The 21,113-nt window shown below is 32.1% G+C and overlaps 4 protein-coding genes across 5 annotated transcripts; 3 read left to right on the top strand and 1 right to left on the bottom strand.

The window, feature by feature from the left end:
* The first annotated feature begins 4,642 nt into the window (after window positions 1-4,642).
* Window positions 4,643-6,585, top strand: LOC111306000 (WAT1-related protein At3g30340-like). Its single transcript, XM_022903894.2, has 6 exons — window positions 4,643-5,009; window positions 5,174-5,236; window positions 5,321-5,437; window positions 5,514-5,925; window positions 6,026-6,177; window positions 6,281-6,585. Exons 1-6 carry the CDS (start codon window positions 4,741-4,743, stop codon window positions 6,417-6,419), a joined length of 1,152 nt encoding a protein of 383 aa, XP_022759629.2. The 5' UTR covers window positions 4,643-4,740; the 3' UTR covers window positions 6,420-6,585.
* Window positions 6,586-7,617: 1,032 nt separating this feature from the next.
* MEE49 (Ribosomal RNA processing Brix domain protein) lies at window positions 7,618-10,394 on the top strand. The gene is made up of 11 exons (XM_022901923.2): window positions 7,618-7,927; window positions 8,016-8,096; window positions 8,183-8,278; window positions 8,443-8,526; window positions 8,637-8,706; window positions 8,831-8,913; window positions 9,081-9,160; window positions 9,365-9,463; window positions 9,556-9,664; window positions 9,899-9,988; window positions 10,110-10,394. Exons 1-11 carry the CDS (start codon window positions 7,691-7,693, stop codon window positions 10,146-10,148), a joined length of 1,068 nt encoding a protein of 355 aa, XP_022757658.2. The 5' UTR covers window positions 7,618-7,690; the 3' UTR covers window positions 10,149-10,394.
* A 113-nt stretch (window positions 10,395-10,507) lies between these two features.
* On the bottom strand, window positions 10,508-11,903 carry LOC111304900 (uncharacterized). The gene has a single exon (XM_022901925.2). The coding sequence runs from the start codon at window positions 11,767-11,769 to the stop codon at window positions 10,852-10,854; it is 918 nt and encodes a 305-aa protein (XP_022757660.2). The 5' UTR covers window positions 11,770-11,903; the 3' UTR covers window positions 10,508-10,851.
* Window positions 11,904-16,704: 4,801 nt separating this feature from the next.
* Window positions 16,705-21,077, top strand: LOC111304898 (putative calcium-binding protein At1g02270). Of its 2 annotated transcripts, none has more exons than XM_022901921.2 (11): window positions 16,705-16,953; window positions 17,068-17,259; window positions 17,389-17,493; window positions 17,628-17,733; window positions 18,283-18,503; window positions 18,616-18,692; window positions 18,791-18,905; window positions 19,022-19,147; window positions 19,570-19,680; window positions 19,770-19,877; window positions 20,343-21,077. In XM_022901921.2, the coding sequence occupies exons 1-11, from the start codon at window positions 16,756-16,758 to the stop codon at window positions 20,571-20,573; spliced, it is 1,590 nt and encodes a 529-aa protein (XP_022757656.1). In that variant the 5' UTR covers window positions 16,705-16,755; the 3' UTR covers window positions 20,574-21,077. The 2 variants fall into 2 exon arrangements, with proteins under 2 accessions (XP_022757656.1, XP_089606252.1); XM_089750126.1 differs by having other exon boundaries at window positions 16,768-16,953; window positions 20,304-20,697.
* Window positions 21,078-21,113: the final 36 nt, after the last annotated feature.

Below are 21,113 nucleotides of genomic sequence, written 5' to 3'. Positions count from 1 at the left end.
AAAAACTTTTTAATCAATAACATTAAATGAGCCTCTTTAATCTAGATTTAATGTTATTGATTAAAAAGTTTTTTTTTTGTTTTTCGTTTTTCTTTTTTAACTTGATAAATTTAAAAAAAAAAAGTATTACAAATGTATCGACGTTAAATCTAGATTTGATATATATAAATAAATATATATATATATATATATTTGGTCATTTGTTTTTTTGTCTTTTATTTTTACTTCTTAAAAATCAATGATATAAATAAGAAAATAAACTTATCATTTAGATATTAATTATATTAATAAAATAATTATTTAATAATTTAATTTAATAAATCCACATGCAACTCTCATTTACCTTTATTTCTTCCTTTTTTTTTTGTCATTTCCTTTGTTCTTTTAAATTTTTAACTTTTTTTAATTAAATAAATTTTATAAAAAAATCAAAAAAATATAAAGATGGCAAAATAACTTATATCTATTGAATTTTAATTTGGCTTTGTCTAATATATACAGGTTTTTAAAAATTTGGGATAGGATCAAATTTTTTTCATTTTTAAAATCAAGATTTGGTATAAAGTGAATTTAAAGTTTTTTGTCTTACCCTAAGTATAGATATATAATTATTATTTTAATTATTTATTTCATATATATATGTATTATGTTAATTAAATTATTATTTAACATTTTAATTTCATAAAAATAATATATTTATAAAAAATTAAGATATAATCAATCCATCCATTTTATAAATTTTTTTCATTTTAACTTTTATTTTATCGTTATTCAAGGTATCAACATAATATTTTATGTATTTTCCTTTCTTTTTTTTAACTTTTTTATTTTAAAAATTTTTAATTTAGATAAATTTGTGAAAAAAGCCTAATAAAAATATCTATGTGGCATCCCAATTTTATTTTTTTTATTTTTTTAATTATGTAAATTTTGCAACAAATATAGTCAATGCATAAAACAATTCATTTATGATGAGTTTCTATCAAACTCAATTTAATATGAGACCACTTTTTTTTAGTAATTTTTTTGCTTTATACATTTTTTTTTATTTATTATTTCTTTAATAAATAAAATTTTGTAAGAAATAATGTTAATGCAGGGGTCTATGTATTATCCTTATTTGTATATTTTTCTTTTTCTGTTTTTTTAATTAAATCAATTTAATAATAAAATAAGTTATTTGATAAGGATGACAAATAATAAATATCTAATCAATTTTGATTTATTTCTATTTGCTGCGAACATTGTTGGATTATGGGGTTCAGCGGTCTCCCTTAGGGACTCGGTATGTTGATTCATCTGGGTGGGTTATCCCATGGTGGATCAGATTTCGGTGTATGACAACTCAACCTGTCGAGATCCAATAGGTGAGGTATCCCATGAAGGCTTTGTGAAGCTCTTTATGTCCACATGTCGCTTAGTATGGGGCTCTTACGCTACTAAAAGAAAATAAAAAAATAGAGTTGCACCTTCATTATCAGCTATAGCTTTTGGTGTAGTGGTAAGCGCTTCATCCTGAAAACAATATGGTTAACCTTGAGTTGATCCTTATTTTGAAATGACAAAACATTAAAGCTAAATAAACTTGATCAAGATTTTGAAAAAGAATTTATTTAGTACATGTTCTTAAGTTTTATATTTTGGTACTAAATAAATAATATGATTTTCAAAGCTTAAACAAAACTTTCTTTGTTTCATATTTCTCAAACCAAATCTATCTTTAAAGATTATTTATTTGAGCTTAAATGAAAGTTCAATTATTGTTTTTAAAGTGAACTTATTCATTTTGGACTTAATACAATTTTGATAATATTGATTTTGAGAAATAGATTAACTTAAGAAAGTTGTTTTACAATAATAAAGTTTTTCAACATCGAACTTGTTTTATTTTTTTGTATTAATTCACAAAGTCTTAATATTTGAATTTTATATGATTGAAAAGCTCTTTGAGTATACTTTCTAATTGATTAAACAAAATCTAAATCTAAATTTTCTAAAAACAGATTTTGAATTTTTACTAGACACTCTGCACTTGTCAGAAAAATTGCACAAGGTCGTACACTGTAAATTAGGTGATGAAATTTTATGGATAAAAAAGCCCTTTAATTATAGTTTCTAAATCTTCAAACGGTTTTAATTTAGATTTATATAACTAAAAATATGATCAAATTAGTGAGTAGAGTGCAAAATAGAAGATAACCACCCAGCCACTAACAAGATCGATCTCCTCATAGAAGGGATCGATCAGGTCGTGATTTTCAAACGTAAATTGGTTCAAAACATGAACTAATCGATCCCCTCATGGAAGGGATCGATTGGTTCTGGGTGAAAACACTCAAATGGTTACTTTTTAGTGCTTTCAACGACTATTTTCTTCTCTCAAACACTTTCAATAGCTACCTCTTTAATTTCTTTATAAATTGAGCACTCCAACACATCAAAAAGATTGATGAATCAAGAGAGTAAGAGCCAATAAGCCACATTTTCATTCTCTCAAAGAATCAAGAGTTTTTAGAGCTTCAAAGTCCATATCTTTGTATTTATTGTATCCAATTTTTATTTGTTGTTCATTCATCATTTTCTTGTACTTAAACTTAGCAAACACTTAATCTTAGAGAGGTTGTTTTATTATTTGTAAAATTATCTTTGATATACAATGGTGGAAGAGAACAAGAGGTGAGGTATCATCTTAAGAGCTTTATAGTGAGATTGGATAAAATACTAAAAAAGGTAGAGATTTTTATCTTAAGCCTTAGAAAGAAAAAGATAGGTTGTATTTTCAATTCAAGAATAATAGATTGAAGCCTTGGTGTGGATAACCAAGAAGAGATGATGTAGGTGGCTTGTGAAGAAAGATCGAACTCTATAAATCATTGTATTTAATTTCTCTATCCCTGTCTCCTTACAAAAACTTTTTAATCAATAACATTAAAATTTTATTAAATATTAAAAAGTAAAAAAAGACTTTGACACATGCCATACCTCTAGTATTGTTGGATCAAACAAAAAATAATCTAAAATTTTTAAAATATTTATTTTATATATATATATATATATAAACACTTGGCGTATCCTTGGTACCCAATAAGGCCATAAAAAAAATTAAAATCTTTAAAATATTAATAGAAAAAAATACATAGCATACATTTAGTATCAAATGGGTAAAAAAGAATTTAAAATTTTTAAAGATATTTATTAAATATATAATCAAGAAAAAAAATAATAAAAAAAAACACATAACATACTCTTGACATAACTGGGTTTTACACAATAAAAAATTAAAATATAAAAAAATTATTCATTAAAAATTTTTAAAAATAGAAAAAATGAAAATGATAAAAAAGTTAAAAAAATAAAAACATGATAGAAATGGATCACATCTTAAAAAATTAATATAAAAAATTATCAAAAGTGTATATATATATATATATGTATATTATATGTATTATTCACTATTTGTAATTCAGGAGTTCCTTTTTTTATGTGGAGTATAAATAGATATAGATATATATTTGAGAAATAAATTAAAAATAGAAATTAAGAGAATAATATTTTATCAAAATATCATAAGAATATTCGCAATTTTTTATTAAACAATTTGAGCTTTAAATGATCTTATGTTTTGCCAGGCAATGCAAATATTTAAAATTTTAATTATTGTAAAGTCTAAGCACATGATGCTGTTTCTCATCAAGAAGTAGCGTAGATGGAATTTGCTTAACTTTTTCTGTTGGTGGGATACAGTATTACATTTGGACTCGTTTTCTTTTTCTGTATTCAATCATGAACAGTGACTATACATCTCCTTGCTTTAAATCTCTCCCACAAAAATAGTGGGAAAAAAAAAAAAAAACTATGGCAAGAACAAAATAGTGGACGGGGAAGATTATCATGTTTAGGGGTACTCAGAGAACGAAAACGTTGAGTGAATTCCTGTTGAATTTCAAGCAATGGACGCTGAAATCCGCACATTTTTCATCCTTTGTAGTTGCATACCAAAAAGAATAATCCTTGAACGGCTGATGCCAACTTCCTTCACGGTTATCCAGAATTGCCCCAAATAAACAAATAAATATAGAAAAAGCATAAAGAGGATTATTCCCGAAATGTATTGGCAAATGACAATACAAGCATTAAGAGACCATTCTTCAGCATCTTCATACAGGGTTCTCATGTTTGTAGCAGAACAAAATAATAAGCATCTGATTACTTGATATTTGTTATTTAATATTATTATTATTATTTTTTTGTCTTCTAAGACTTGACATATTGTTCTCAGCTCTAACCCAGTTGTAATTACCAGGTCAATCTATATATTTGGAGTTGGATGCCACACAGAAGAAACAGATGCTTGGTCTTGTCTGTCGCCACCTTCAAAGATGCTTATGAATACTCGTCTACTCAAAGATGAAATTAACAAGCATATAAATTTTTGTGGCATGAAGATTAGTTATGCTCTAATTGCGATGAAAATTTGTAAAACAAGACGTAATTAGTGCTAGTAATGAATTTCTGAACTCTTAATATTGATGATGCATGAATAACTTTCCCCGTGGTTCTGTGATCTCTTACTGTTCAAAAAGGTACTGCAGAAAGCTCAGAAACAGAATAATATTTATGGAAAAGGCCGCAAAGTTGATTGCTTAGAGCATGGACATGATTGGAATCTATAAAAACAAATCATATTCCAGGTTTGGAGGGGGTCCCTATTTATAGTGGAAGACAAAATGGTAAGATTGAATGGTGCTTCGAAGCTCAAGAATTTTTACCATACAGAGAGAGAGGAGAGAGGGGATTTCTCTAATTGCTTTACGCATATTGCTTGAGATGAACTGCTGTGGACAATGGAAGCCTGTTGTTGCAATGATAGCTGTTAACTTTGCGTTGGCTATAACAAATGTGCTTGTCAAAATGATTCTAGATGAAGGAGTGAGCCATATAATCATCTTAATGTACCGTCAAGCAATTTCTGCTGTTTTCTTGGCACCAATTGCCTACTTTTGGGAAAGGTAAACACCTGTAGTATTTAACATGCATGTCCCTTTCAATGAAGTTCTATTACCTACTTGTTGTTTGCACTCAGCTAAACCGTTCACCCGATTGAATCCTGGAAGTTTCTGTATGGTAGCATTTTTGACATGGCACTTACTACAGGTTATTAGCTTTCTTGCAGAAAAAGCAGACCCAAGCTCACAGCTCGTATTTTATGCCTGCTTTTCATCAATGCTCTTATAGGGTTAGTTGTAAATCCCTCCGTTTCTGTTTATTATCCTCCTTGAACTTTATAAATTACTAACAACCTTTAACAAATATCCTCCAGGGCAACACTCACACAGTACTTTTTCCTTCTTGGACTTGAATATACTTCGGCAACGTTCTCATGTGCATTCATAAATATGGTTCCTGCAATCACCTTTATGTTGGCGCTACCATTTGGGTAAAGTCTTAGACACCAACTGCATCCCTCTAACTTTTAAACTGAGTCCTAACTCTTTGATATCATGCATTTTCAGTCTAGAGAAGGTGAATATCAAAAACAAGGCCGGGATATGGAAGATTCTTGGTACGTTGGTTTGCATCGGTGGAGCTATGCTTTTGACCCTTTACAAAGGAAAGGCATTGGTCAGATCAAATTCACGGGCCACAACTCATGTCATAAACTATGCCAATACAATGATTTCAACTAAGAAGAAAGAGAGATGGGCCATTGGCTCGATATTTCTGGCGGCGGGATCCACCTTTTGGTCATCATGGTTCCTTCTGCAAGCCAGTATTGGAAGGACATATCCGTGCCAATATTCCAGCACTGCTTTTTTGTCTTTCTTCAGTGCAATTCAGTCAGCCATCATCAGTTTGATAACAGAGAGGGACTTTACCAAATGGATTTTGAAAGAAAAACTGGAACTAATAACAGTGGCATATATGGTAAGTATCCTGTTTGCGAAGTTTATATGATTCTTAGCCTGTAAAGTTTGATGAAATCAAGTTCATATATAGTCCCATTCTTTCAATGTTATCAAAACAGGGAACGGTGGCGTCAGGCTTGTGCTATGTGGGAATGTCCTGGTGTGTCAAACAAAAGGGTCCAGTCTTCACATCTGCGTTCAGTCCACTCGTGCAAATATTTGTAGCCATGTTCGATTTCTCCATTCTACATGGACAAATCTACTTTGGAAGGTTGTACTAATTACTTTAATCCTTCTTTCCTAATAGTAGTTGTTGCTTCTGATCAAATATTTATTTATATGGCTTCTAACATCCCTTTATTGGCTATGAACAGCGTCATTGGATCTATCCTAGTTGTAATTGGTTTATATATCCTGCTCTGGGGCAGAAACTCTGAGGCAGAAGAAACTCAACAGCTGAAGCAGCCCCAAGTAAAAGAAGAAGAGAACTGTAATGCAAGGTCACAAGTCTAATCAATCTCTACTTTCTACCTAGTCAACTAGCTAGAATTGCAAGTTTTTTGTTGTGTCCCAATCTTCCTCTCAAGAACCACTCATCGAAATAAATATTTCTTTAATTTATGCTTCCTATTGATCATGTACTTGTTTCCCGAGTTCCAATGAATCAAAATTACTACCTGCCATATTCAATTTAGTTCAGACGAATACACAAATGATGCGGCTGAACTCATTAATCAGTCTGATATAAATGTTAATCATCGACCAGTCTAACCATCATAATACTTAATTGTATGGACCATTAAGTCTCCAATCTAGATCATCATATCGATAAAATTCCAGGAATTGCAGACTGACAAAAGGAATTAAACTGGCCTGACTAGCAAGGAACGAGGCTTTCCATACTACACCCATCAAACATGTTCCTCGACGGTTCCCCCAAACTAACTCACTTATTTGGAAAGGATAATATTGCCTAAGCTCTTGAAAAATAACATAGTAAATCTATAGATTCAAATCGATTGTCTTTTGGTTTTTTATTAATTAAAAATAAAAAATTCAATGAATCTAAGTTGCTTTATTATTTAAATAATGACATGTGTCTTTGATATTCTATCTTGATATGTGACCAACTAAATTATGTGTCAAGATTTTTAATTTTAACTTGTGCTGTAAGCCAACCAAAGGTTAACATTTTACCATGTTGTGCTTAACATCAAATTATCATTCTAAAAATAATCATCAAATTTAAGTTTTTCTTAATTTATTCATGTATTACTTTCTTCAATGCACACCGTTGGCCTTTTATATGGTTGTTGGTTGTCTTAATTTATTTTAATCATATTTGGTTTAATGATACAAATCACTAATTAATTTGATTCTTGGTCCAATATACATTTATCACTTTTATTGGATCAATATTATATTTGTGGGCAAAATCTTTTGGCCCATTTTATGGATTATTTATGGTGTTAACAATAGCATATATATTTATATAATTTATTAATTTATTTCAATAGCTATCAGCTTCATAGTTTCAGGGGAAATTCTAAATTTGGGTATTGCTCTTATTTGTATTTATAAAAGAAAAAACAAAATATATTTTAGCTACAGATACATACTGGGCCATAAAGAAGCTGAGCCTCCATTGGGCCCATTATCCATGACTGGGCTTGATCCGCTATCAATATTCAAAACAATAAACCCTAGACGCCATCAACCTTTTCTCCCTTTTCTGTAAATCAGTATTCATCCACCCACAGGAGAGACAACGAAGCCAAACAAACATGGGCGGAAAAAGAAAGAATAGTGAAAGCGAAGGGATGGAAGGAGATAACGATGGAAAAAACAGTAATAAAAAGATGAAGAAGGAGAAGACTGAGATACTTCCTTCCTCCATTAAAAACAAGGAGAAGAGATCGGCTGTACACGCCAAACTCAAGCATCAAAAGAAGCTCGACAAACGCAAGAAGCTTAAAGCTCGCGCCGCCGCCGAAAAACGCGCTCTCGAGCTCGGAGAAGAGGTCTTCCCCCATTTTCCTTTCTTTTTTCCTTTTTTTTAATGGAGCAAACGGTTGCTGAAATTTATTTATTTATTTATTTATTTTGCAGCCTCCACCGAAGCAAATCCCTCGCACTATTGAAAATACGAGAGAGGCTGACGCAACTGTTTGCATGCCTGATGATGAAGAGGTAAATCTATTGCTTTATTTTCTTGGAAAATTCGATTAAATATATAAAATTTTGAAATCTGACTAGAAAATTATCTTTTTTCCCAGCTGTTTGCTGGTAATGACGCGGATGAATTTAGTTCGATTCTAAAGCATGATCGCACTCCAAAGATATTAATCACAACTTGCCGTTTCAATTCTACTGTATGCTCTTTTATCTTACTATTTCTCGTTAATGATTAAACTATGCATAAAAATAAAAAAAAGCATATACTATCTCAATTTCCATTCTTTTTGGCTACATTTTGATGAATTTTGTCTTACTAAATATTCTGATATCTTCTGTTTATGGATAACTATGTCCTCAGAGGGGACCTGCTTTTATCTCCGAATTGCTTTCGGTGATCCCTAATGCTCATTACTATAAGAGAGGAACATATGACTTGAAAAAGGTGCTTTTGATAATTTTCTTGAATTATTCTTCTATAAGATAATATAATAAAAAGAAATTTGGGTTAGTAGCATTTAGAGGTATCTTTTTTGTGTATTCATATTATTGCAGATTGTGGAATATGCGAATAACAAAGAATTCACATCAATTATAGTAGTTCACACCAACCGAAGAGAACCGGGTTTGTTATATGAATTTCTTGATAACTCTCTTTATTAATTGCTCTTGGACTTTATTTTATGTGGCTCTAGCTTTGTATTCTTTATGAGAATTAGAGTTGATTAGTTGGTTTGGCTGTCATCTAGATGCTCTTCTAATCATTGGATTGCCTGATGGGCCTACAGCCCATTTCAAGCTTTCAAGTCTGGTTTTGAGGAAGGATATTAAGGTAGAAGATTGATTCTTTCAACTTTATGTGAGCTATCCTTCATGCTATATTACGGTTTCTCTTTCTCTGATTTGGATTGGATGTTAATTTCATGTCTAAATGCTGGATTTCTAGGGAAGGAGTTGTTATTGTAATCATTTTAATTGCCTCTATTTGTGTCCTTGTAGAATCATGGAAATCCTACCAGTCACAAGCCTGAGCTAGTATTAAATAACTTCACCACTCGCCTGGGCCATCGTATTGGGAGGTTGCATGCTCTTCTCTATTTTATTATCTATTCCTGACTGTTTAAATTCTGCTAGAAATTGCAGATTCCTCACTTTTCTAAATGGTTATACCAGGATTACAAATATATTCTTGTGAAAAATGTGTGTCTTCCCAATCTTATGATCTACCTCTGTAGGCTTTTCAGTCTGAGTTTCTGTTTTTGTTGTTGATCTGTTCGGTCTAGGTTAATCCAGTCACTTTTTCCCCAAGATCCTAATTTTCAAGGTCGACGAGTTGTAACCTTTCACAATCAACGAGATTTTATATTCTTCCGACATCATAGGTGTGCCTTCCTAGTCTCTGAATCTATTGCGAGTTAGGTAATTGATGATTGTATAAAATTCTTTCTGAGACATTGTGTATTCATGCAATCAGGTATATATTTGAAACCAAGGAGAGCAAACAGAGTGACTCAAAGGGTAAAAAGGCAAAGGATGCCAAGGATGAGAGCATTGCCAAAGAAAAAGTGGTTGCTCATCTTCAGGTCTGTTTCCCTCCTCACTTCCGTTATTACAAATGTATTTAGAGATTCTGAAAATAATCTTGCTAGCTCTGGTTTTTGGAAATCGATCATTTGAGTTAACCTCACCTCTAGAAATGTCTTTGCTGCCCTTAGTCTTATGGTTTTGGCCTGTTGATAATCTGGTATTTGCACTCAAAAACTGTTTATTTGGCCATAAATATATGTTATGATTAATGGTTTTATCAAAACATGCAGGAATGTGGTCCTCGGTTTACTCTAAAGTTAGTAAATCTACAGCATGGAACATTTGATACCAAAGGCGGAGAATACGAGTGGGTTCACAAGGTAATTACTTGTCACTGAATTTTCTATGATATACTGATTGGTTTCTGTGTTTTTGTACCTAGCAATCCATCTCTATGAGTCTCATAACTTGCATCTATTCTTCCCCATATTTGAATGTCAGCCTGAAATGGACACCAGCCGAAGGAGATTTTTCTTATGACTTTGATTTACGCTTTCATTTGCTTCTGCCATCAAATGCAACAGTTTTCTGTTGAAGAGGGAGGGTATACTCCACAATGAGAAAATGAAGTCGATATTCAAATTTTCTCCCTTGTGGTGAATCCTGAGTGCTCTTTTGAGCTTTGTTAAATTTTTATTATCAGTTTTGGCCAATTGTATTAGGGATCTGGGGAAAATATATTGCTTTTGCGTACAAAATTCATAATCATGTTAAATTACCGTTCTATCCTGGTGACTGTTTTATGTTTGATCTCATTGTTAAGTCTTCTGCCAATATAGCTGGATAAACATAAGCAATGAAATTTTATGGTGGTAGATACAGCACAATCTGTTGCACAATTTCCTCTGTTCCCTTGTGAAATAACAAAAAATACAAACAAATAGAACCAAAAAAAAAGTGTCCGGGGCCAAACAATTGACTACTGATGGTTTGATTTTTTCCTACAATGAGGCAATAATGTGAATTCAACTGTACATTTGGTCTTCCTATGCAACCATGATGCGTATCTTCGAGCGAACTTTGAACCATCTAATCAACAGCAGCTACTTCTACGGTTTATAATAACAATGATACAAACCTTTTGCACAAAAAGAATTAATTGCTCAACAGTTAAAAAAAAAATCCCACATCCATCTCATTTCCTGTCCTCGTTTCATCTACCAAACAATCATTAATTTCAACCTCAATGCCATTGCATAATAAGTGTGCAGAACCTTTTGAGTACATGAAGGCAAATTAATACTAGTATGCCTCCAAAAGCAGCTGCTTGTAGCAGCGATTGTTCCGGCGGAGAGTTTGATACCAGATAAATGCAATCCTTGGTGATCAAGATCCAAGCTAAACTCTCCAATAGAGACTGGATAGATAAGAATTTCCCTTTGTTCTCTGCAGACAGCCTGCAAATAATCCTTAAACACAGAGCTACGATAACACAAAATGTAGTCATTGACCATCCTCGATAGGAGATCAACTTTCCTCCTGCGACCAAAACCTCTTTACGACACACGCAAGACAGGCACTCACCAGAAAATGTTGACGATGCTAGAGCATCAATACCTGTATAGTAAGGAAGGATGATAGAATCCAGGTATACACTTGCATGCAAAATCCCTGAAATCGTAGAAGCTTCCAAGAATGCGTATCTAGGGTCCTTATCAGCTCCAATGTCAAAGGCAAGAGCAGAAATTTGAATCAGTTGAAGAATTGCTGGAGCAATGCATGAGAGAGGAAATAAAATGTTGATTCGTGGACCTTTTGCTAATGCTAATAGGATTAGCGGGAGTGACAGCGGACCTGAAGGCAGCAAGAATCTCTTGGACTGACTGAGACAAGGCCGCCCTCTTCTTGATATCTCTATCAACATGATGACTAGTGTCGCCAGATATGAAGCAGTTGTAAGGAGAAGAACAAGAACGTCCACCGCCGGTGGATAACTCCCAGGATAAATGCTGTCGCAGAAGTAATGAAAAGGGCAGTTGATTGGATCCAGAGTTTCTTCTACTTGCCATCTAGTGCATTTGAAGAATGCCATGCGGATATCTTCCAGGTCCCATTCAGGTTGAAAGGCTGCAACTTTTGGATGCAGAATTTGGCTCTCCATTATGTTGTTTGCATTTCATTTTTCTCTTGCAGATAGGCCTTTATTTTATATAACTTTAAGTAAAAGCAAAATTCAGTTGCTGTCTTTGGATCAAGACCTTCTGTCCGTTGAGATGGCGAAATGGATGATGAAGTTCTATCTTTCTTTTTTTTTTAATTTCTTTGTCTAGCTTAAATATATAGTATAACCTTTATTACTGATGAAACATTCTTGTAATACACTAAGAGTTTTGGCTTCCTCAATAATATACTTTCCATTTGTCAAAATTTCAAGTTCTCTTTTCCTATTTGGCCTGAAGTGTATGATCTTTATTCTTGAAAAGGATATATAGTTTGTGTTTTTCTAGACCTATTTCCAGTATCTTTTTGGATCAAACAAGCAGTAATTGAGTTGTTTTGGAATATTAACACAAGGTGGCTCTCCAGTTGTATAAGGAGGTTGGTAAGGCTTATCCAGGTACAGTTTGAAGGAACGTGGTTCCGAAGAAATGCTGTTGGGTGGGTGATTGCTACTGATCTGATGACGGATTAACAATCTGCTGCTCAGGTGTATAATGATACGTAACAAATGGGCACTTTGAAACTACAAATCCCATGGCAGCCGAAATTCCCAATGACTTTTGACCCGACTTGCTATTCTTGTGGTCACTCCAAATTAAAATTCAGGCCCAATTGATTATATAAATTTTAAAGGTTATTGTCCTAAATGAGGTCGAATGGTGAATGCATATACATTTGAAAATTAAAATATATATATATTTTTTGCTATTACAATCAGAGTTTATTATCTTTTTATTTACTTTTATTTTGCACATGCAAATATTTTTCTTTTATTAATTCAATGTTTTAAATATAAAAATGTTTTGTTTAAATCAGTTAAAATCTTATTATTATTGTTATTATTATTATTAAAAAAACTACTTTCGGTTGTTTTATACATACATAACGTTTAGCAAGTTAATATTATAAGTAGTAGAATCGATTGAAATTTGAAAATTCAAATATCTTATAGATTGTTCAGTTTTTAAGTTTTCATATTACAACAAGATAAATTATATTTTATAAAAATAATACATCCAAAATTAATGACAATCAAACTTATTAATAAAATTTAAATTCAAAATCATTTAAGTTCACCTTTTTCTTTTTTTTTCTCTATTCGTCATTCTTACAATAACTTGCTAACTCCACCACATAATTCTCGTCGGAGCCGTAGAAGGCTCTCCCACATGTGAACGGTGGAAATCTCGACAATGGCATTCATTGAACACGAAATCTTTGAGTATTTATTGTATCTGCTATTATGGATGTTGTTCATTGTATTGGCACATGTTTTTTAACGTCATATGATGGAGTACATATGGAAAACGTTGCAGGTTTTTTTTTTTTTTTTTGAAAAAAAATAAGAAAATAAAGGTTTAAGTGAAAAAGAAGCATGTCGAGAAACATGAATTAAGGGAAAAACTTGCCTAATTGCCCAATTACTTCCCATTTTCAATTCTCGGTTTAAGTTCCACTTCAAAATCATTTTCTTTTAATTACTTCTTCACTTTGCTTGTAATATGAATTAATTTCACAATTTTTTAATGGATTTAATTTCAGAACTTTGTTCAAAGTACTTCCCCAATATCACAGCCGACAGCCGACATATTGTCTAGCCAGTAGAAAACCATGAGGCTTTTCTATATCTACTTACTATTACGATAAGAAGGGAAAGAAAGATAACTCCAACTTGATCTTATAGCTTATCTTAAATAGTTCATTGAATTCTTATCGTCTGCAAATGGCACTCCTGCATTCCTACAACTTGTTGATTTAGACTAAAGAAACATTGCCATGTCATGTGTACATGTATCCTTATCACTCTTGACGCTAACGTTAACGGCAAAAATAATTTCGTTGTCTCAAACAAAAATTTTTGCACTCACAAAAATTAAAAAAAAAAAAACATTGGTGGATCTTTCCTTCTTAAAAATCGTCTCCACCGCCACTTTGACTCATAAATCAGTCACTTTTCCAGAAAGCCCAAAAGAAAAAGGCCAGGTAGCTCAGTTCTGACCGATGTGGGGGCTTGGTTACCACGTGGCCAAAACTCATTGGACTGATGTTTCTTTTTAGATCACTTGCAATTGGCTGTACAAGGGCCTCTCTTTCTTCTTCTCTTAGACTGAGAAGGGTTTCATAAGTTTGGTTTTTGGATTCTTTTATATCAAAAAGTGATTTTCAAATTATGAGTTTTTGTGTTCATTGAGAAATGTAAAGATTTGATGGAGTTGAATGGTTGCTCCTCATCCAGCAAAATACATTAGTCTTTAATTTTTTATTGTTTTAATTTAAAAAATTGTTTCCTTGAAATAATCTAATTATTTTGCAATTAACTTTAGCCCTAAGAGTGACAAATTTTACAATTACGTGTTAATATTTTTTTGGGTCCAAATCAATAAATTATAAGATCTTAGGAGTGTTAATTGCAGGTGATATGAATCCATGGTTCATTCATTTATTTTAAAGTAAATGTTATATATTACTCTTAAATTATAATTATAATTTAATATTTAAATTTTAAAAAATTTTAATATATTATTTGAATTATTAATATGTTAATTAATGTAATTAATTTGAAATAATAATCTAGGTAAATAATTTTTTAAATATTATATTAATTAATATATTCATAATTTAAATAAAATATTAAAAAATTTTAAATTTAAATATTATATTAAATATTTTATCATTGTTCAATATTCATTTTATCTCTTTATTTTAAAGGATAAATTTTCACAAATTGAATTTTTTTTTCTGCAGTTATAATTTTTTTATTTTAATTTTTCATCTTTTGCATATAAAAAAAGTAACTAAAAATAAATGTAGGATAGATTAAAGACAGAGGCACCGACATTAGAACACGCGGTCGCATACCTTGCATTTGCGTGTTTTCCTTTCACTTTGATTTACTGCTCCGGTGTCTATGCAAGCCCCCTGTTGGGTGGCTTTGTTAATGCACCTTTAGTTCACCCAAAAAAAAAAAAAAAAAGTTCTATTCGAATTTATTTATTTATCAATTTCTTAGAATTTGTATTATTAGATTTGAGGCATGCATATCACAATCCAAATTTGTTTTTTTTATTGTTTTCCTTTTTCTTTCCCTCATTCGCAGCTAGCATTTGTTATAGTATTGATTATGGAATAACCTCAAACATTTGAAATGATTCTCGAAAAATTTTATTTTGTTAATAATTTTGACTGATTTATTGTTTTAATTATTTTTAATTTTTTATAAAAAATAGTAATTTAAAATAAAAAATTTATAGATGTTAAATTTAAATTTATTAAATATCACATATACGAATTAATTTTTAAAAATTAATTTAATTAAATTTTAATTAAAATTTTTTTTTTTTCAAATGAATTGACATCAATGTTATCTGTAAAAAAAGTATTACTCTCCCGTGTCCATGATTATTAATTTTCTCTTCCTTATCTCCAATACTCTTTCTAAATAATTAAAAAAAAAAAAGTAGAAAAGTGGTATATGTACGAAACTTTGTTGGTCACAAAATCATTTGTACCTAAGGAGTTTTCAATGCTATGGTTTTTATATTATTTTTCTTGCCAAGTGTTTTCATAAAAAAAAAAAAAAAAGGTCCCAGGTAGTACTACATATTTTACAAGAAAAACTTCCCGTGAGCCTTTAATTTGGAATTGGCACCGACATTTTCTCTACTAGTATTTTTTTTTTCTTTCATTATTTGGTCTCCACAATTATAGTTGGACATCATTTCTACAAAAATATATTATACACCAAAACAAATCTTTAATTCTAGTTGAGCCCATTATTAAAATCATAGTATGGCGTTTTCATCTCCTTAATATCTATATAGATTTATTAATAGAGTAAGTACATAACATTGATTAATTAAAAGATAAATTATAATGAATAAATACCCTTCCACTTAAAAAAAACTCCATCCAAAAAAGTAAAACCCCCCCTCCTACTCCCCTACTTTATTTTCAATCATATACTCTTATTTAAAAAAGAAATTAATTCAAATCTTTAAAAGAAATATTTAATATCAAACTATTTATAATTTGATCTTAATGAACCGACAATAACGACTCATAATTATTTTGATAAATTTAATATTTAATAAATTAATTAATCACATCATAAGCCATGAAATATAAAAAATAAAATTGAGCCAAGGAGGTGCCATATTGTCAACTTCATAATTTTTACACAATCTCTCTTTTCCTCTCACCGCATTCATAATCTTTGCTGAATTTAATGTTTGAGCATATTTTTCTTATACTATATGGATTTAAGCGTTGAAATGTGATCCGTGTTATTACTTTCGACAGCGTCTGATGATTATTTTTTCTGACATTTTCTTACTTTTCTTTTCGTGACAGGCTACGTCAGCAGTTCGACCAATCCTACGACAAGCTTTCCAATCAGCTAATAAAAGTTCGTGTTAATTACGTGCTAAAAGCCTAAAAAAGCAACGCGGGCAGCCAAACTTTTCGCTTTGTCAAAAAATATAGCATGCCCGCTTCATTTTTTTGCTTAAAGCTTAAGCTAAATTTATTATGCGGCTGCTCTCCATGAAAAAGGGAAAGCAAACACTTAGGAAATTAAAAAAAAAAAAAAGATAAAAATAAAAATTTCCTCCCTGAAAGAATGGTCCTTGTATCGCATACGTTGAGAAAATAATTAAAAATAAATAGAGAATAAATTACAGTCCACTTTAATAAGTAAAATTAATCACTTAAATCAAAAGGGAATGTTCTTATTGTTACAGTTAAGAATAAGATACAAAAGGACAGTTAAAACAGCCTAGGCTTAGCCAGCTGTTTACGATGACAACACTGAAATATTAAACAATGGGACCCCATTGTTTTTGATAAACAAAGAAGAACCCACCTCCCCCCCTGACGTCGATCAATCATTTCTCCATTAACTTCTCTATAAATAAAAAATCTGGACCATATGAATCAAGACGTAGTTCACCCTTCATCCAACTCTGTCCACAAGTCAAAGCTAAGGCCAAGGCCTAAATCTAACTTTTATAAAACTACCCTTTTTAAAACCTTCATTTTCTGCTTCCTTCCCTTTATCATTTCTCCAATTCTCCTTACTTACCTCAACAACAAGAACAACAGTCAAAGTGGCAAGAATTCTGAAATGGTATGTTTAAATTTAGAAACTTTCTCTTGTTGGGGAATTTAGGTTTTGTTTCTCTTTCGATTTACTGTCTTGTAATGATTCTTTGTTTTTACTTTTGTATTTTTGTTTTGAAAGGTGTTGTTGGCAGGATTTCATAATGACCCTGGATTTGCTAATGTGGATTCAACTGAAAACGAGTCTGTTCCTTATAAAGGAACGATTTTGAGGACTAAAAATGGTTATGTTTCTTCAACCATGGGGGAGCCTTGCTTTTCTTGTACCACCTTCAACATCCTGGCTCCTATCTACAAGCGATTGGATCAACAGGTGATTTCTTCCTCATCTTCTTCTTCTTCTTCTTCTTCCCTTTTGTATTACTACTTTTTTTTTCGTCCTATCGATGTCTGTATTTGTAAATTTTGTTAATTCATTGTATTTTGGGTGACGATGGAACAGAATCAGAGCGTAAGAGAAAGTGATTTTAGAGCATTTTGGATAGCTAGAAATGAGAGGATTGTAGATTGGTTGCTTTATGAAAGGTCTTCCATTATCTGTCTCCAGGTGGGTTTCATGTGCCCATTTCTTCTATTGCTTTCTCTCTCACATCAGTTTGACTTTCGGTATATGAATTGCTTAATTTCAACTCTGATGACATCAGCCTTTTTTAATGTGTATTTGTTTGGTTCTATGATTAGGAATTTTGGGTTGGAAATGAAGAATTGGTGCATATGTATGAAGAAAGACTCGGTGCTGCTGGCTATGATACCCTCAAGCTTGCAAGAACCAACAACCGAGGAGATGGTACACGCCCTTTAACTAATTTCTTCTCAGACTGGTGGCAAATTTTAAGTTTCTGTTTATAAATTGGGTAGATAGGGAGTTTCTTATATGCTTTTCCCAATATAAGCAAATTAAGCTATAAATCGAGTCCAAATCATTAGAAAATTTGAGAGTTTTGACACAATTTTGTAATATTAGATATAGTTCGATGCAGCTGGGTGCTCTACATTGTGGCGTTTCATGTCTAACTCGTTCACTTTCAGTCTGCAAGTCTTCCATTTGGCTCGGCTTCTGTAGAATAGGGTAAACAGAAGAATGACCATTTTCTCACCTTTTGGGGGCTGAACTGGATCCTTTATAATTCACATATTTTCCCTTTTGCTCTATCTTTTCAGCTGCCAGCGACAGGGGAAGAGGATGGTCATATCTGTTTAGGCTGTTTACAGTCCTCATAATGTGTGTAGAGACCATTCTGCAAGATTTAAATTCAATTACTTTAGTTCTTCATGTTTAGGGTTTGAGTACTTATTTGTCTCAGGTTTGAAAATTATATTAATTTTACTTCTACAGGTTTGCTGACTGCTATACATAAGGAGTACTTCAGGGTTTTACATCATAAAGAGTTGCTCCTGAATGACTTTGGAGACCGTGTTGCTCAATTGTTACGTATTCAATCAGTTATCCCTTTCTCGAAAAATGGGAATGACAGTTTTGAACAAGAAATTCTTATTGTGAACACCCACTTATTGTTTCCTCATGATTCCAGTTTATCCATCGTAAGACTGCACCAGGTAGATTTTATCTTCTTCTGAAATATGTCCGTATATGACTCCAGTTTATGTTTCAGTTCTTTTCCAAGTTAACAGACTATGCTTATCACTGGTTTTGGTATTTTTCTCTTAGGTTTACCAAATACTGCAACATCTGGAAACATATCAGAAAGAAAACAAACTCAGCGAGATGCCTGTCATACTCTGCGGGTAAGCGTTATCTTTGGTTTATTGTTTGACGATCTCCTCAGCAAAGGGTTTGTTTTGTTTTGCTTTTTTTTTTTTTTTTAATGTTATTGATTTTGCAGTGACTGGAACGGAAGCAAGCGAGGACATGTGTACAAGTTCCTCAGGTCCCAGGGATTTGTATCATCTTATGATATTGCTCATGAATATGCAGACAACGATGCAGATGCTCACAGGGTTAGTATATTCAACTCCAGATTTTAGCATCTCTTTACCAATATACCACTATGTTGTTGGGAGTCTGTAATGCTTACTGATTAAATATGTTGGCTTTACTCTCATATATCCAACAGTGGGTTAGCCATCGAAATCATAGGGGAAACATCTGTGGTGTTGATTTCATATGGCTTCGTAATCCTAATAAGTCACGAAAGCCATTGAAGATAAGTTGGGCTGAAGCAGCTTTTGGGATAATAAAGGTTAGTTCAGCATTTTTCATAGTAAACTGTTAGTTTATAGTTCCAAATTCTCCTCCTAGCTCACATTATAGTTTATTTAGTTCTTACGTTAGTATTCAAATATATACTTCCTCTATAGAGCATGCCATTAGACATTTACACCAGGGCAGGTCATATGTGATGCTTAGCTCAATTTTTAACATCTCTATGCATTATAACTACTTCTCAAGTCTAAGATCTATGCTTCACTTGTTGATGAAAGTGTCAAGTGAGTGGTTCTGGATTCTGAATTCAGTACTGATCTCTCTGAGTCTTACCTTACACTTATCTTATGATTAGGAGCATGATGGGGAACATATGTTTTACCTTTTCTTTTGCAAATGAAGATCACCAATTATCTTACTTCTACATCTAAAATTTAATTTCCATTTTCTTGGTTCCAGTATCAACTTCAAAAGGCTTCGATGGCTGAAAATGATGCCTTTGCCTTTCTAAGGGCTGACAACAATGGGAACTATATAAGTTATTCGGGTTTTTGTGATGCACTTAGACAGGTACTTTTCATTCACTTCCTTGATATACCTTGACGTAATTAGAGTATAATAGGAGTGGTAAAATTCTCACCTTTCTGAACCATCTACAGGTCAATTTAACTGGTCTTTCTCATGGACTAAGTTTCCAGGAGACAAAAGATCTCTGGGTCCAAGCAGACATTGATGGAGATGGTGTTCTAGACTATGAAGAATTTAAGGTGTGTTGCATCCCTAATTTATGTCTTTGTTTTAACGTTCTGTCATTTTATGCTCCATTTTCTAAACTTTAGGTGATCAAACGGAAATATGAGAGAGCACATGTGACATGTATGATAATATGGGAAGACCAATGCTGTGATTATCTGATATAATCTTTGTCTCGAACAAAAATAGCTTTATGTCAAATGTAGTATTTAAACAAAGCCGAATAAATGAAAGAATTCAGAATTTCATTCTGTATGCATAGAGCATTGACCCGCCATCATCAGTCATGAGGGGATGGAGCCAGAAATTTTTTCTAAGGGGTGCCAAATTAAACTTCATAAAAATGAGTCGCAAAATATTCCTAAAACTGACAAAATATATTGATAACACAATATTCAATCATACTAAAAAACTTCATGTCCATAACTCCTTGTTTTTAGAATAAAACGTTCAGTAGTAATTGGTTGAGACTGCTGCAGAGAATTTGGAACTCTACATGGTCACAACATATGGATGAAGATTGCAGCTTAGAGGACTCAAAGGAAGGCATTGGGGAAGAAGCTATCGGCTTTACAGTAAAGAATGCAATTCTCTTCCCCCGTGAAGCGGAGAAGGGGATATGGCCCGAAAACTACTCTCTTTCCGATCATGCCCGACTTACCGCAGTGTTCTCACCAGTGAGGTTACGGTGTTTGCAGCAAAGCTTGTAGAACATTTGTTGATAGCACAAAAGAGGAAACGACTTTTTTTTACTCAAAAAAAAAAAAAAAAAGGATTCTGTAAATTTTTGTTGATGGTGAATGGAAAGTTGCTTCCTCGCGTCTCTTTTGTTTAGCCATTTGTGGGCACCAAGGTACGAAAATTGAAAGCCCAATTTTGATTTTGCAAGCAGATTTTTCGAACTATCTGGCCTTAGTGGTAATGCAATTCAAGATCAATCTATAAGGGAACCAGCGAAGGTCAGTTTAGGTCCAACTCTTCGAGGCACATTGAATAGGCTCTAGCCCGTGACTTGTGGCATTTAATAGGAGAAACGAAGCAAAGCCCATTGGGCTTCCTCCCGTTAATGCTTAAATAAGGTTTTTTTTTTTTAACATCTATTCTATCTTTGAAATTTTCCTTTTTTTTTTTTATTAAAAAAAATTATTTGCATAAGTTACTTCGAATTTGTAATCTTTAAATGCCAGTTTTAATGTGGATTGATTTAAAAGTCAGTTAATTTTTTTCTTTTAAAATTGTTTGTGGGTAAC

This window comes from Durio zibethinus, chromosome 21 (assembly GCF_047325235.1).
Source record: "Durio zibethinus cultivar Kanyao isolate XHJ-2024 chromosome 21, ASM4732523v1, whole genome shotgun sequence".
Classification (NCBI taxonomy): Eukaryota; Viridiplantae; Streptophyta; class Magnoliopsida; order Malvales; family Malvaceae; genus Durio; species Durio zibethinus.
This window is presented reverse-complemented; position numbering and strand designations above follow the sequence as displayed.